At 47.7% G+C, this 16194-nt stretch overlaps 1 protein-coding gene across 1 annotated transcript in view; it reads left to right on the plus strand.

Moving 5' to 3' along the window:
• The window catches only part of shank1 (SH3 and multiple ankyrin repeat domains 1), a 122735-nt gene that overhangs the window by 80239 nt on the left and 26302 nt on the right, over nucleotides 1-16194 (plus strand). Inside the window, exon 15 of the mRNA XM_066641938.1 lies at nucleotides 454-529. Coding sequence (XP_066498035.1) covers nucleotides 454-529 — 76 coding nt within the window. The remainder of the gene's footprint in view (nucleotides 1-453; nucleotides 530-16194) is intronic.

The following is a 16194-nucleotide window of genomic DNA, read 5'->3' on the forward strand; positions in this document are numbered from 1 at the left end:
GAACCTAGCGAAGATAGTGGCAGGGTCGATGTAATAGTGGTGTAATAGTCGGTGTACTGGCTTCTGCCACTCGTTATGTCTCTGTCCTGATTGGATACAGGTTTCTCAGTGCTAACATCCATCAGGAGGCTCATACATCCAAGCTCTAAGTGATGTGGTGCGTGTGCAGCTTTAGCCCAGAGCCTGTAGTGAGAGGCTGAAGGCTATAAATAGTTAACAGCAGTCAGGTCAGCCGTAGAGGCTCAAGTGTGATCCCACTCCTCTGACTGTGCAACTTCACACTAGGTAAACTCACCACTGCCACTTCTGCTGCGTATGGGCCGGCCAGAGAGGAGAGAAACTTTCAGTCAGAAGTGTGTCTGGTCAATAATCTCTCTCTGTGTCACACACACACACACACTCCCGAATGCTGACCTGTAGTCATGTGGACACCGTTTTGTGTGTGTGTTTCAGAGAGCCGCAGCGAGAAAGCCAAGCGCCTCTTTCGCCATTATACCGTGGGATCCTACGACAGCTTTGATGCACCCAGGTAAGACCAGATTGTTCTGCTATGCTGGAGCCCCCCTCCACAAGCACGCACACACACACACATTCCTGCGCACTGCTAATTGTGATGAACTGTATGTCGTCAGGGATTAACACAGCAATGTTTCTGAGTCCTGGTCGTTGCTCTGCTGTTTAATGATGGTTGAAGAACTCCATGGGACAAAAGAAGCAGATCCAACAACAGACTGACCTTTATGTTCATAAATATCCTCCTATGAGTTGAGTTATGGTGCTTTTTCACTGCATGTTACACCACCTCCCCCACGTGTCGTCTCAAAACCCTGTCTCTAATGAGAACAGCCGGCTCTGGAAACCACAACAACGGTAACGGTAACGTTAAGCGGTGTTTACTCATGGTGTATTGGCATGGTGTTGTTGTTTGGGACTGAACATCAGTTCAGACAGATCAGTAGAGTTTGTTCCTTCCTTGTTGCAGCGTCCAGCTCTCGCTGGGTTCTTTCGCCGGCCACCGATCCAAGAGCGTTTGAACCTTGGCGTAATTTTACGAGTCCGATAAAAACAAATTTGATCTCTAGAGTAGAGTAGAGTAAAGTAAAGTAGGTACCATGTGGTGGAAAAGCACAACTAGAGGATGCTGGCTACATTACCAATTGCCTCAAATGTTCCTGATGCCCAGATCTGGTGAAGTGGTGAAGATGGCTTTAGTTAACAGGGAGGCCAGTGTGAATTTATGGTTGGTGATAGTGTAGGCAGTTGACATTTTGCGAGACTCTACATGTAACTGGTGGCTCTGAGCATGCATTAAAGGGGACGTCTGCGATTGTGGGGAAACACAGTTTTGTCTGGTTTGTTTACGTTCAAAAGCCCAGCATTTTTTAAAGATGGAACGGCATGTTTGTTTGCCTTCACTGTGTCTCCTCCATTAGTCGGCATTAACCCCGTCAGCTCCAGCACAAATTTGTTAATAAGTTTAACCCTTTAAAGGAACACTAGGTTTGGGATTTTTGCTCTGGGGCTCCCCCTAGTGGAAGTAATTTTTTACAGCACTGTCCATGAGGCAGCGCTGTATTAAACACTAACACTGAAGATAAAGCCTGTGACAGTCTCCTATTGGAGGTGAGCTAAAGCAGCTCAGAGTGAGAAACAGTTTCTTCAGCAGAGCAAACAGGAGTGAGGCAACTGAACAGTTTGCTACAGCGCCACCCTGTGACAGACCAGTGTTGCTGCGTGGGTTGAGGGTAAAACCGGCTTTTTCTGTACCTCTATAATGTGTTCTTTTAGGTTTCTTTTTAGTGATCCTCCAAAAATAAGTATTTTGTTGCTTTCAGGGAGAAAAAGGGGTCCCTTTATTACACACCTTGTTTACATCTAGTCCTGTGTAAAATCACAGTGGTTCACATGCAGTTTGGCAGCACTGACTTTGGGCCTGAAGGCCTCCATCTTCACCAGAAGTGGCCCACAGTTCTCTGTTTGGATCTATTTTCGAGCTTCAAGGCTTGAAGAAAACACAGCTGTATTTTTGTTGTGCATCCATGTTTTCTTTTCTGAATCCAGTGACTCTTTTAGCAGCGCTTCAGAAAGAGCCTCGGAGCCTCAGGTAAACCACAGGAGCCGTTGTGATTTACAGTGATCATCTCTGAGCTTCCAGAGACTTTCTCCTAACTGTCTTTGGCCTCCCCAAGGTCCACACCTCAGGGTCATGGGTGTCACAGCATGTTCTTGATTAACACCACGCTTTGGGACCCTGTAAGACCCATTGGTTTAGAACCGGCTGCAAGAAGAACGACCAACTCTCACTGTCTTTTACTTCAGTGCAGCTCCCACTTTTACTCCAGTGCAGCTCCCTCTGCTGGTCAGCTGTGGCTGCCCCTTAAAGCATCTGTTTGAATCCTGGACAAATGTGGTGTTCATACAGAGATCTGAACACATTAAAAAGTGTGTGTGAATACACACTCGTTGTGCGTATCTCCTCTCTGGCTTTAATGACCTAGCAGTCTTCTCCCCCTCTTTTCTTCTCTCCACCCTATTTTTGGCTTTGTCTCTCCCCTCATCCCGTTCCGCTCCCTCTATCCCTCCATCTTTCCTGCTCCTCTCGCTTTCCTCACCCCCCTGTACTTTTTAATTTTCTCTCTATCGCCCGCTCCCCCCGACTGTGCCTCCATCTGGAGGTCGACCGATGAAGGGCACTCGGGAGAAAGAGAGCAGCACGCAGTGGGATGGATGGATAGATGGGAAAAAAGATGAGGGAAGGATGCAAATGGTAAACACATTCTTTTTTCCCTCGCTGTCTTGTTTAATTCATGCTTTCTCTCTTTCTCTATCGCTCACTTCATGCTTTTTCCCTTTCTTTCTTTCTTTCTTTCTTTCTTTCTTCTGTTTGCTTCTGACTGTTTTCTCTTTCCTCTTTTCTGTTTTTCTTTTTCCTCCTTCTCTTTAGTCTATAATTCTGATTTTCTCTCTCTCTCTCCAATTCAATTGTAGTCCTGCTCTTTGTACATTTGTGTTTTCAGAGCAGTGGGGACAAAGCAGTGGAGACAGTGCAGGGAGGACAGTGCAGTGGAGACAGTGCAGTGGGGACAGAGCAGTGGGTACAGTGCAGTGGTGACAGAACAGTGGTGACAGTACAGTGGGGACAGAGCAGTGGGGACAGTACAGTGGGGGCAGTGCAGTGGGGACAGAGCAGTGGGGACAGTGCAGTGGGGACAGAACAGTGGGGGCAGAGCAGTGAGGACAGTGCAATGGGGATAGTGCAGTGAGGACAGAGCAATGGGGACAGTGCAGTGGGGGCAGAGCAGTGAGGACAGTGCAATGGGGACAGCAGTGGGGCAGAGCAGTTGGGACAGAGCAGTGAGGACAGTGCAGTGAGGACAGTGCAGTAGAGACAGTGCAGTGGGGACAGTGCATTGAGGACAGTGCAGTGGGGACAGTGCATTGAGGACAGTGCATTGAGGACAGAACAGTGGAGACAGTGCAGTGGGGACAGTGCATTGAGGATAGTGCAGTGGGGACAGAGCAGTGGAGACAGTGCAGTGGGGACAGAGCAGTGGAGACAGTGCAGTGGGGACAGTACATTGAGGACAGTGCAGTGGGGACAGTGCATTGAGGACAGTGCATTGAGGACAGAACAGTGGAGACAGTGCAGTGGGGACAGTGCATTGAGGACAGAGCAGTGGAGACAGTGCAGTGGGGACAGTGCATTGAGGACAGAACAGTGGAGACAGTGCAGTGGGGACAGTGCATTGAGGACAGTGCAGTGGGGACAGAGCAGTGGAGACAGTGCAGTGGGGACAGAGCAGTGGAGACAGTGCAGTGGGGACAGAGCAGTGGAGACAGTGCAGGGAGGACAGTGCAGTGGCGACAAAGCAGTGGGGACAGTGCAGTGGGGACAGAGCAGTGGTCAGTGTGGTCATGATGCATAGTAGAATTTTAACACTCCTCTCTCAAACGCCCGTCACTCAAGTTAATGGCTTAGATTGAGACATTATACTCTCAGCTCCAGTAATGAGAGAGAGAGTGAGAGAGAGAGAGAGAGAGAGAGAGAGATAGAGAGAGAGAGTTTTACAGATGTGCACATAAAAAATTATTCATATTCTGTAACTTCACAGTCATACCGTTCAAGGTCACGGTGAGTCCAGAGCCATCACAGGACACCACACACTCGACCAGTCACTCACACATTAACCAAATCACTCACCCCTCACCCAGTCACTCACACATTCACGAAGTCACTTACACACTAATCCACTCACCCAGTCACTCACACATTAACCAAATCACTTACACACTCACCCACTCACCCAGTTACTCGCACACTCACCCAGTCACACACACATTAACCAAATCACTTACACACTCACCCACTCACCCAGTTACTCGCACACTCACCCAGTCACACACACTCACCCACTCACCCAGTCACTCACACATTCACCATGTCACTTACACAATCACCCAGTCACTCACACTCTCACCCAGTCACTCACACACTCACCAAGTCACTTACACACTCACTCATTCACACACTCACCCAGTCACTCGCACACTCACGCAGTTACTCGCATATTCACCCAGTAAATCACACACTCACCCAGTCACTCACACCTTTGGACAGTTTCACACAGATGTTCCACCTACCAGTGTGTGTGTTTGGACTGTGGGAGGAAACCTACACAGACACAGGGAGAATACAAGACAATCAAACCCAGGACCCAGAGGTAGCTTGAGCAGAAGGTCCCTGTGCCCAGCGGAGGCGTGTCCAGCCTTGGGGAGTGTGGAGCCCGGACCCGCTCTCCATCTCAGGAGAGACTCCATGGGCTGTGTATCCTCAGGATGTGGAGTTGGAGATGGAGTGGTGTTTATGATCCAGAACTCAGCCAACATCAGACCCGGACCTCACTAATGCTTGCGTGGCCGAGTGCCATCAAACCCCCACAAAAGCAGCAAATAGGGGTCAGGTTCCCTGTTGTTCCCTTTCATCTCAGACAAAATGACAGATCAGCAGGTGTCTCCACAAACGTTTGGCCATCTTTGTTTCATCCTTCATCACAGTCTCCTGTGTTTCTGTACTCACTCCCAGTCCTGTCGTCCTGCCCAGATCCCTGCAGTTTTCACCAGGACCACACACACCGAGACTGAGCTCCTCTGCCTTCATGTTCCCTCATTCCCTTGCCCCCTAAATTCCCCGTGTCTCTGTGGTAGGGTCTCAATCCCCTACAGCAATTCCCACCCTGCACCCTGCCGCCTCCTACAGTAGTGTTCCAGATTCCAACGGTGTGAACCAGGGATGAGAAAGCCCACTCAAAGAAGAGTTCAGCCTTTCTCTGAGGTCACCTTCTGGTGCCGTGTGCATTATACCGGCCATGCTGGACCGGCTGACCGGCAGCCTGCGGCTCTCTGTAGGTGAAGCTCTCTTATAGCGCTGGGCTGCATTATGTTCAAGTCTGAGGTGAGTGTATTAACCAAAACCTTCTGCTTTCAGAGGGTCCTGCCAAGTGAGTCTTTAAAAGCATAGTCGTGAATAGGATGCGGCAAAGCTAATCCAGAGAGAGAAAGTGAGAGAGATGCTTTTTTCTGAGCCTTTCTGAGCCCACTTGGCTCGAGTGCTGTTGTACAGCAGTGTAATGAAAATACAGCCAGGGAGTGTGACATCACACATGTTGTACTTTGCAGCAACAGGAGCTCGGTTCTGTTGACTGCGTGTTCTTGAAGGATTGTACAGATGCTCAGTCATAAAAGAACCTGCAGGGATCTAGGGAGCAGTTGGGGGAGTGGGTGCCTTGCTCAAGGGCACTTCAGTGCACTTCCTTCCCTCTCCATTTACCACCATTTTTTCCTGCTGGTCCAGAGGATCGACCTGGCGACATTCAACTCCAAGTCTCAGTTTTCTTAAACAGGGCTTGGCCATCATCAGATGAGGGGAGGCTACAGTGTACACTCTCTGAAAAAAGGTATGGTACAGGTGCATTACTAAGGTACAAACAGTGTAGTGTATCTTTAAAGGTACAACATTGGTGTTAAAGTCCAGTTGTGTTCCCTAAATGTTCATTACATTCTCTTCTTCAGAAGGACAGGGGGATCGCTGTAATCTTTCATTATACCACTGTGTCAAATAAAAAAAAAACAGAATAAAAGTCCTGGAGAGGAAACAGGGCGTATTAAATCAACACAACTTTAAGAATCTTATTATAATAGAATAAGGTACAATTATGTTCGCTAACTGAGGCTACAAAAATGCATCCTTGAAAGTACCACCTGACAGAGTAGGGTACAGCATGTGGTTTGCGTCTAAAGCTCAGTTTATACTTCACCATCAAATCTACACCTTAGGCAACACGTCGATACAGGCTACGCCGTAGCCTGACGCACACATCTCCAGAAATGTAAGATCGCAATGACTGTGATTGATCAATAGTCGGACGGACATTGTTTATGTTGAACCAAAGAAGTACAGGAACGTGAACTCCACTCCTCCACATAGAGACGTAGACAGCAGCACATTCACAGCCAGAGATTTCCTCAGGTAAGGTGTTGACATCAGGTACGAATAAAAAAGTTGAACAGAGGAAAAATACAGACGTCTCTGAAAGTATTTGTTTCTTTCCGGGAACCTTGTGTAAACCCTACTCTGTCCCAAAACAACATACACCCTAAATAGTGCACTTTAAAGATTTATAAAAGTAATTCCACTACAGCACTACATTGTGTACTACAGAGTGTAGAGTAAGGTGTTTGAGATTCAGCCCCTAGTGGTGTGGTGGGGTAATTGCGGAGTGACGCAGACACCAATGCAGAAGATTAAATGTTCACGGCTCTTGTGTGGCCTGTGGTGTCGAGTCAATGCAGAAGTATAAAGGCTCACAACTGCATAGGGCTCTTGTGTTGCCTACAGCTTAGAATCTTCTTTGTGATCAGTGCTACTTCCGTCTTCTGATGTCTATGTTTGGGGAAAGATTGAACCTCCTGAGTCCCATTGACCTGCGCAGTGTCTTCAACTCCATTTCCCTCAGGGAGTTTTGTGGACGTGGACCGACACTCTGACCCCCTGAATGTGACTCTAAGTGTAAATAAGTGTACTCGTCTGTTTCAGCACTATTCATCAAGCGCCCCTCCACCACATCCACTCACCTGCCACTGTGTTACACCCAGCTCCCTCGCAGCTGCGCCTCCTGTCTGTAGAGGAAGGCCATAGCTTTGTGCGCAGGTGGTGTGTTCTCTCTGTGACTGCAAGGGTTTCCTCCCACAGTCCGAAAACACAGGTCGGTAAGCGGAATTGTGAAACTGTGCTTTAAGGTCACTGAGCAACTGTACAAATGAAATTAAACTTCACACAGAGCAGCGATCAGCCAACAACTGGGAGCATTTTGGGGCTTAGGTGCCTACCTGAAGATGCCCAAGATGACGTTGTCTCTCTATGTGGACCTGATAAAAGCGGTCTGAGGGGGCTCTAATAAAGTGATTGAAAGTTATGTAATGTTTTAGGGCTGATGCCTGAGATCCACAAAGCTACGCACTAGTGCACATAACAGACAGCAGCCTAGTGCTGAAACACTGAGGGACCTGAGGACCCGTATGTGGTCAACCACATACACACACACACACACACACACACTGAGCTTACATACCATATGCAGGCCCACACTCTGCCAGCAGTGTAAGCACACACACACACATTTGTACATATACACCTTCTGCCACCATTCACCCTCCCTCTCTCTCTCTCTCTCTCTCTCTCTCTCACACACACATACACATACACAGAGTAGTGTCATTACAGATCGCATGTAGAGAGCAAACAGAAACAGAGAGAGGAACAGAAAGAATTTAGCGATAGTCATTCAAGACAGCAAAGTGATAGAGAAACAGATAGGGAGAGGTAGAGAGAGAGAGAGAGAGAGAGAGAGAGGATGGCTGAGGGGGAGTGAGAGAGATCAGGCAGAAGAAAACATCGCCACGTTATGAAAGAGGCACTGACCGAGATGATGTGAGTCCTGCTTCCCACCCCTTCCTCTCTCTCTCTCTCTCTCTCTCTTTCTCTCTCTCATTCAGCCTCTCTCCCTTGCTCTCATTCAACCTCTCTTTCTCACTCTCTCTCTCTGCTTCCGCTCGTCTGTGACCATGTCTCCATCTCCTGCTCCGAGCGCCGTTATTCGTCTCTGTCTCTGCCATCCATCCTTTTTTCATTCATGCCTTCTGCTTTGTTTACAGACATCAGGAGGTTGTGGGGGTAGAGGGAGGGGTCTGCATGCACAAGCCTCTCTCTCTCTCTCTCTCTCTCTCTCTGTGTGTGTGCGTGTAGTGCAGAAGAAATGTGGAGTTCGGATGCAGAGAACAGAATGATCTGGGTGCATGTACAGGCCAGAACAAAAAGCTGGAGGAGGAAAGTTTAAAGGACAAATAAGACAGAGAGGGGGAGAGAGAGAAAGGGAGTATCAGGAGTAAAGGTCAGGTGGACAGAAGCCAGAAGCGGAAGCAGATGGGTGAGCAGAGACACATCTGCTACGCTGACGAGTGAAGGAGGAAATAAACCGCAGGTCGTAGCGGAAATGACCGAGCGCGTCCCCCTCACCATGCGACCACTTCGTTAGAGTAGGATTTAAGGGCTGCTGTTCCGCACATAAGCACTATTCTCACTGCTCTGGGCTCCTAAGTGTGGCGGTGCTCTAGGTGTTGACGCGCTCATCGAGAGGTGGTAGAGACTATACAGTGTGAGGTCCTGGTCCTGGTTCTGGAAGCAGGTTATTGTTTAGTCGCTGTTCTTTCGTGGTTCAGAGCCGAGTAGTGTAAACCTTGCAGAGTGCAGATTGTCCAGAGAGAGTCATCACTCTACGCCATGCAACGCAGACGACCAGCACCAACTCTCCATCTGTAAAATCTCCAGCTGCAGCAGAGATCACGTTTGTTTTTATCCGTTTATTTTTATTGACTCACGACGGCAGCTTGTAAAATTACGCCGTGGTCTTTTGAAGAGGTTCAAACACTCCTTGGATTGTTGGCCGATGAAAGAATCCGGAGAGAGCTGGACGCTGCAACAAGGAAGGAACAATCTCTACTAATCTGTCTGAACTGATGACGGAGCTGTGTTCAGTCCCCAACAACAACAACACGCCAATACACCATGAGTGAACACCGCATAACGTTACTGCCGCCATTGTTCTGGTTTCCAAAGCTGGCTGTTGCCCTTAGAGATGGGGTTTTGAGACGACACCCATTACATTTCAGGGGGGAGCTGTCGGAGGGACCAAATAGAGAGTAGAATCCAGTAGAGACCAGTACTGTAGGTATCATGCACCATAAAATAGCACAGCTGGCGTCACTCAGGGGATGGGTGTGTGGTTGGTGACGCAATGTGATTGGTGGGGGGTCCTAGGTATCGGGAGTAATTGAAGACCACTGATGACTGTGGAGAAAACAACATGGGAATGGGATTAAAAAACACTCCCTCTGTTCCCATTGGTTGATGGTTGATTTGTAACTCAATAATCACTCCCTCACTCACCACACATTCACATAATTATTTACTCACTCATCACTTACATATATATTTCCTCATTCACATGCGTGCTCATCACTCACTTATTCATATACATACTCTCTCACTCACATGTGTACGTTTAGGAGCTGCTCCACAAGGGGGTGCTATTCAGTGCTTGGAATCAAAGACACTGTCCTTGCTTAGGGAGAGTCTTGATACGGACCCCAGACTGCGTTAGTGTGATGTAGGGGGCACGGACAACGCGAGACGTCACATTTTCTTGCTGCGAACTATTTCAGACCTGTTTCAAAGATGGACTGTGCCTTTCTGGGGCGTAGAGAACCACACTCTGAGACCTGGCTTTAAATCCACAGCTACGTAGTTTAGCTTTGAAATAAATAGTAAACGAGTGGTGTTTAACTCTGTTACCGAACAGTTATAGAGACACGATTCCTCAGGTCCGTTCAGGGGATTCAGGGCTGAAGTTGAGGATAAGTTTATGTTTTAAATAACAATGAATTTTCAAGGACGTTGTTCATTTCTAAACAAGTCAGGAGAAATAAAAAAAAATCAGTGGATCTCTCCTTCCAGTGAAACCACATTCAGGTGAAAGGGGGAACTGGGGTGTTCCTCTCTTCCCTCTCTCTCTCTCTTTTTCCTTCTCTTCCTCTCCCTCTCTCTCTTCCCTCTCCCCATCTCTCTCTTTCTCGCTTTCCTTCTATTCCTCTCATCTCTCTCTCTCTGTCTCTCTCTGATTTTTATGAATGGGCATACACTGATAGACCTAGCGCTTCAGAAGAGAGGAAGAGACTGATGCACAGAAAAGAGAGGATTGGGACAGGGAGGAGAGAGTGAGGGATGAAGGGAGGTGTATGTGTGTATGTGTGTGTGTGTGTGTGTGTGTGTGTCAGTGAGATTGCTATTCTGCGTTTCAATTGCATCTACCAACTCAACACGTATCTTTTGTGCTGCTGCATTTATATGTGTGTGTGTGCGTGTGCGTGTGCGTGTGTGTGTGTGTGACAGAGAGAGAGAGAGAGAGGAGGGGGAGAAGGAGAGAGAGAGCGAGAACTCTACATTCTGTGAGTGTATGAGATACTCTATACACAGTCACTCCCCCACAACCCAGCGTTCACTCTCTTCCTCTCCATCCTCACATTACCTCTCTTTCTCTCTGATAGTACCTCCATCCATCTCTCCCTTCTCTCTCATCTCTCACTTTTTCACTTAATCCCCTTCCCCTTTCCAATCCATACATCCTTCTCTCTCCCTCTCTATTGCTCTTTCACTCAGTCATCCTCCCTTTCTCTTTCCTTCTGACTCTCTCTCTCTCTGTCTCTCTCTTTCTGGTTTTCTCTCTCTCACATACTCCCTCCTCCTCTGTCGCAGTCAACCATCTCTCTCTCTCTCTCTCTTTCTCTCCGTCTTAAGTATGAAGGGCTTGGGAGAGCTGGGCCTGGGCTCTCTCTCTCTCCTCCGTCTCTCTCTCTTTTCTCCTCTGCTCCTTCTCCTCCTTCCTTCGCACCGCTCTCTCTCCCTCCCTCCCCCTCTCTCTCTCTCGCGCTATTCTCCGGCTGCTGGAAGACGAGCAGGAGGAGCAGCAGGAGGAGGGAGGGAGGGGGGAAATGGCGAAGGAGGGATGCGGAGAGGAGGATCTCTCTCTCTCCCTCTCCCTCTCTTCTTCCTGGCCGTCGCTGGGCCCTATGAATCGCAGCGTCTGGTTCATTTACAGGTACTGGCTGCTCTGCTTTTTTTCTTTCATTCTTTTTTTTCCTCCCCTTGCTCGGCTCGGCGTCTCTGGCGCGGAGATGGAGGGATGGAAGGAGGGAGCGAGAGGGGGAAAGGGAGATAGGGAGGGGGAGAGAGTGTGTGTGAGACTGAGAGAGAGAGAGAGAGAGAGAGAGAGAGAGAGAGAGAGATAGCAGTGCATGCATGTGCCTGCGTGTGTACGTGTGTTTGTGCATTTATATATATATATATATATATATATATGTGTGTGTGTGTGTGTGTGTGTGTGCTTGTGCGCCCCCCCGCTTGTGTACATGGCTGGAAAGCTGGAGTGATTCGAGAGACTGATGGATCGACAGACGAGGATGTGTTGCAATGCCGTGTGCGAGCGCCTGCGTGCGTTTGGCTGCGTGTGTGTTTGCGTGTGACGATGGAGGGATGCTCTTGCGGTCCGTCTTGCAGACCACCAAAGACCTTCGCAGCTGCTAGAGAGGCTGCCTCTGTCAGTGTATTATTGGGAGCAGAACACAATGTCTGCCTCCAGCCTGCGTACTGTACCCCTGTATGTTCGTCTGACGGACAGGAGGCTACGCTGGTGTGTGTGTGTGTGTGTGTGTGCCATGCAGAGAAAGTGCGTTAGCTGCTGTAAACCTGTATATGTGTGTGTGTGTGTGTGTGTGCGTGCGTGTGCTCACTGCTCCCATGCCTGTGTTGCTTGTTTGCATGCATGTCCTCACTCTTTGCACGTGTGTATCTCCAACGCTCGTCTGCATGCATGCGCATACTTTCTAAAGTCCTGTCTGCTCATGTGAAGGTGTTGCGTTCCTATGGCTCTCGTCTCCATGCTGCTGTGTGGAGTGCATTAACACTCAGCTGGATCCTTCTCTGCGGTCCACTGAGACACCCTCCCCCAACCGCCCCCCGCCACTGGAATAGATGTTTACAATTATGTCCACTGTCCACTCCAAATATGCGTATGGCCTGTGTCAATACTGTTAAAATTACACAACTAACCATATATCCCCTGTTAGAACCGGAACTTTCCCTGTTCTCCTTTATTGTCTATCACTGTGTAAAACAGACAGGAGCCTTCCTTTATTCCTGCTCCACAGGGGGGTGCACTGACCTTGTTTCTTCATACTTTATGCAGTTTATCAGCTACTCTGGTCATAATGGAGCACTGTGCATTTCTGCAATTACAGACTCTAGCCTGTCTGTTGCTCTGCATACTTTGTTACCCCCACTTTCCCCCTGTTTTTCAGCGCAGAGCAGGTGTGATGTGGTGGATCATTCTCAGCGCTGAAGTAACACTGACGTGGTGGTGGTGTGTTAGTGTGTGTTGTGCTGGTGCGAGTGGATCAGACACAGCAGTACTGCTGGAGTTTTTAAACCCCTCAATGTCACTGCTGGACTGAGAATAGTTCACAGACCAAAAACATCCAGCCGACAGCGTCACTGATGAAGAACTAGAGGACGACCGACACACACTGTGCAGCGACAGATAAGCTACTGTCTCTGACTTTACATCTACAAGGTGAACCAGTGAGGGAGGAGTGTCTCACAGAGTGGACAGTGAGTGACTGTGTGAGTGTGTGCGACGCCCTGTAATGGACTGGTGCCTTCTGAAATACAGCCTATACAGCTTCCACACTCATAGCGACCACAACAAGATTTACTTGAAAATAGAGCAACTTGAGAATAGATTTATTGCATTTAGCAGATGCTCTTATCTTACAGCGATGTACAGAAGTGCTCTGCGTTCGGTTGGAGTTTTTATCCCAGCGAGTACAAACAGGTCAGTGTCAGACACTGCCAGAGCAGGGCCAGTGCAGACACCTAAAAAGTAAATTAGAGAATTAAATACAGCTTAAGTGCAATAACAAACACTCCCTATGTGTTCTCTGCTAGAAAAAGCATAAAGAGTTAAGTACAGATGCAACGCACTTCAGCAAATACTTAAAGATAACATTGGGGTTACTGTGGGGAACTGCATGTTCTCTCTGGTTTGTTTACAATCAGAAGCACTGCATGTTTTAATGTGGAACGGTGAGTTTGAGGAGAAGAACAACCGTTGTTTGTATGCAGCTGAGGTGTAACTCCTCTGTAAGTTTTTATTCACTGTTTGAACTCATTTGTAACTTGAGCTGTTTAGTTTTGTAGCACATTAGCTCTGAGTTTACTTTTGTGCGGTTATTGACCTTCGAATTTGGAGATGGTTCCACCTTAAGTAATAACTACAGCAAAATTATGTCAGCATCACCCATCTATGGAGCAGGAATAGAGCAACATTCTCATCTCTTTACATGCTTTTCAAAGTTCATAAGTCCAAACGCCTCCAGATACCGTTTCTCGTTGCTCACCCAGCAATTCACACAGAGCCAAGTTGGAGCAAGCAAACCTGCTTTGTTTTTCCCTTTTTACAGAGTTAGGGATGTGTACAAACATCAGGCGGTTTTCCAGCGTGTAAAAAAAAGAGCTGGGTCTTCAGTCTGTGTTTGTAGACCACAAGACAGTAAAGGCCAGTGGAAGTTCATTTTACCATCTGGATCCAGGACAGAGAAAGGTTCTGGTGTCTTCCGTACGTCCTAAAGGATGGTGTGTCAAGTCGGGCTGTATCTGAAGCTCCAGGGGCTCGAGGTCCAGATCTGCTTTTGACCATTGCTATAAAGTTGTTAGAGGCTGGTCAGTGCTTGGGTTTTTAGACAAGGATCTAACCCAGCAGCTACAGGGAGCCATTGAAGTTGTGCTGCTGGATTCTGGATCATTTGCTGGGGCCTGATTGTACGGAGAGGGAGACCAGCCAGGAGTGAGATGACGAGTGACTGGACAAGCACCTGGGGGCGCTCCTGAGTTAGACAGGGTCGAGTCCTCCGGGTGTTGTACAGGAGAGACGTACATGACCAGGTCAGGTTCACAGAATGGGCTGAGAACTGTAGCTGGTCGTCCAGAGTCTCTCCAAGGTCTCTCACGTCTTCAGACGGACAAACCAAGAATGAGAATGGAATGAGATGACGAGATCATTCAGTGATCATGGAAAGAATACGGTAAGAGAAGCCATGAGAGGTACATCACCATGAGAACGGGCGTAGAGCGAGAAGAGAAGGGGACCCAGCACAGAGCCTTGAGGGACACGGGTGAAAAGCCTGCCCGGATCAGATGTGGACCCTTCCTGTGTTACCTGGTAAGAAAGATCTGCCAGATAGGATTTGTGTCAAGACGCCTTAATCTGTAGACTGTAGACTGTAAACATGACGTGTGAGATTCCTCTCACAGCTGTTTGTCACCTCCTGTCAGAAGTGGATTCTCTAGTCTGCCCTGTCCATTTAAGAGTGCTCTGCTCTGTGAAACAGCCGTCTGGTTATTCTGTGTTATGTCTGATGTCTCTCCGTAAATGAATGAGTTTTGTTGTGTGTGTGTGTGTGTGTGTGTGTGTGAGAGAGAGAGAGAGAGAGAGAGAAAGAGAGAGAGAGAGAGAGAGAGAGAGTCTCTGTCCAGGTTGGCTGCCAGTCGAGGTTGTGTTTGTGTGTCACATTTCAGGATGCGTGCCATTTCTTCTTCTTCTTTTTTTTCTCTTTGCACTGGTCACTGGCGAGTGGGCGCTGTGGAGAGTGGTCACAGTTGGTGTCTCAGTTTGAGGGTCTGTGAATGTAAACTGCTGGAAATCAGAAGAAGCTTCGGAGACTGGTTGTGAATGAACGAGTGAATGAATGAATGAGATATTCTGGCCCAAACAAAAACCTCGCTGCTGCCTGGTTACTTCACTCACAGGAAAGAGAGAGAGAGAGAGAGAGAGAGAGAGAGAGAGAGAGAGAGAGAGAGAGAGAGGGAGAGAGAGAAAGAAAGAGAGAGAGATGAGAGAGAGAGAGAGAAATGAGAGAGAAAGAGAGAGAGAGAAATGAGAGAGAGAGAGATGAGTGAGAGAGAGAGAGAGAGAGAGAGAGAGAGAGAGAGAGAGAGAGAGAGAGAGAGAGAGAGAGAGAGAGAGAGAGAGAGAGAGAGAGCAGATGAGAACAGATGGAGTGGGTTGAAGCTGTGAGTGTACAGTGGGATTAACAGAATGTGGGTACAGTAGAGAAAGAAACTCAGCTGCACCTGACAGAAACACACACACACACACACACACACACACACACACACACACACACACACACACAGAGAGGTTTGTTTTCATGCATTTTGGGGAGAGTTAACCCTAACCCCCATCCTACCACTAACCCTAACCCTGAACTTAACCCTAAATCTAGACTTAACCCTAAAATAAACTTAACCTTAACCCTAAATGTAACCCTAAATCTAAACTCAACCTTAAATTTAAACTTAACCTTAATTCTAAACTTAACCCTTAACCTAAACTTACCATTAAACTTAACCCTAAACCTAAACTTAACCCTAAATCTAAACTTATTCCTAAACTTAAACTTAAACCCTAACCCTAAGCTTAAACATTTGGACCAGCTGTGGTGTGGTGGTGCCGTCAAGGGGACATTATCCATCCCTTCAGTGAGGGAACATAACTGTACCTTATTCTATATTAATTGTAGATTTAAAATTTGTGTTCATTTTATACGCCACTTATGTTGTTTTATTTCACACAGCTCTGTAATGAAAGATGAGGGTTTCTGGGGAAGAGAGAACTAGGGAACACAACTGGACTTTTACACCACTGCTGTACCTTTAAAGATACACTGTACCTATTCCCTGAGAGTGTATACACCCGTATACACACACACACACACACACACACACACATACACCCACACACACTGCAACCTTCACTGTCAAGCTCACTCCAAGAAACTAGTCTGAATAACTGACTGACAACTTAAAAGGATTACACTTATGATGTAATACACACACAAACACTCTCTCTCTCTCTCTATCTCTCTCTCTCTCCCTCTCTCTGTCTTTCTCTCTCTCTCTCTCTCTCTCTGTGCTCTGAATAAACGTAATGCTTCCTGAAACATATAATTACTCCAAAGTTTACTCCA

Source organism: Hoplias malabaricus, chromosome 13 (genome assembly GCF_029633855.1).
Source record: "Hoplias malabaricus isolate fHopMal1 chromosome 13, fHopMal1.hap1, whole genome shotgun sequence".
In the NCBI taxonomy this organism is placed as follows: Eukaryota; Metazoa; Chordata; class Actinopteri; order Characiformes; family Erythrinidae; genus Hoplias; species Hoplias malabaricus.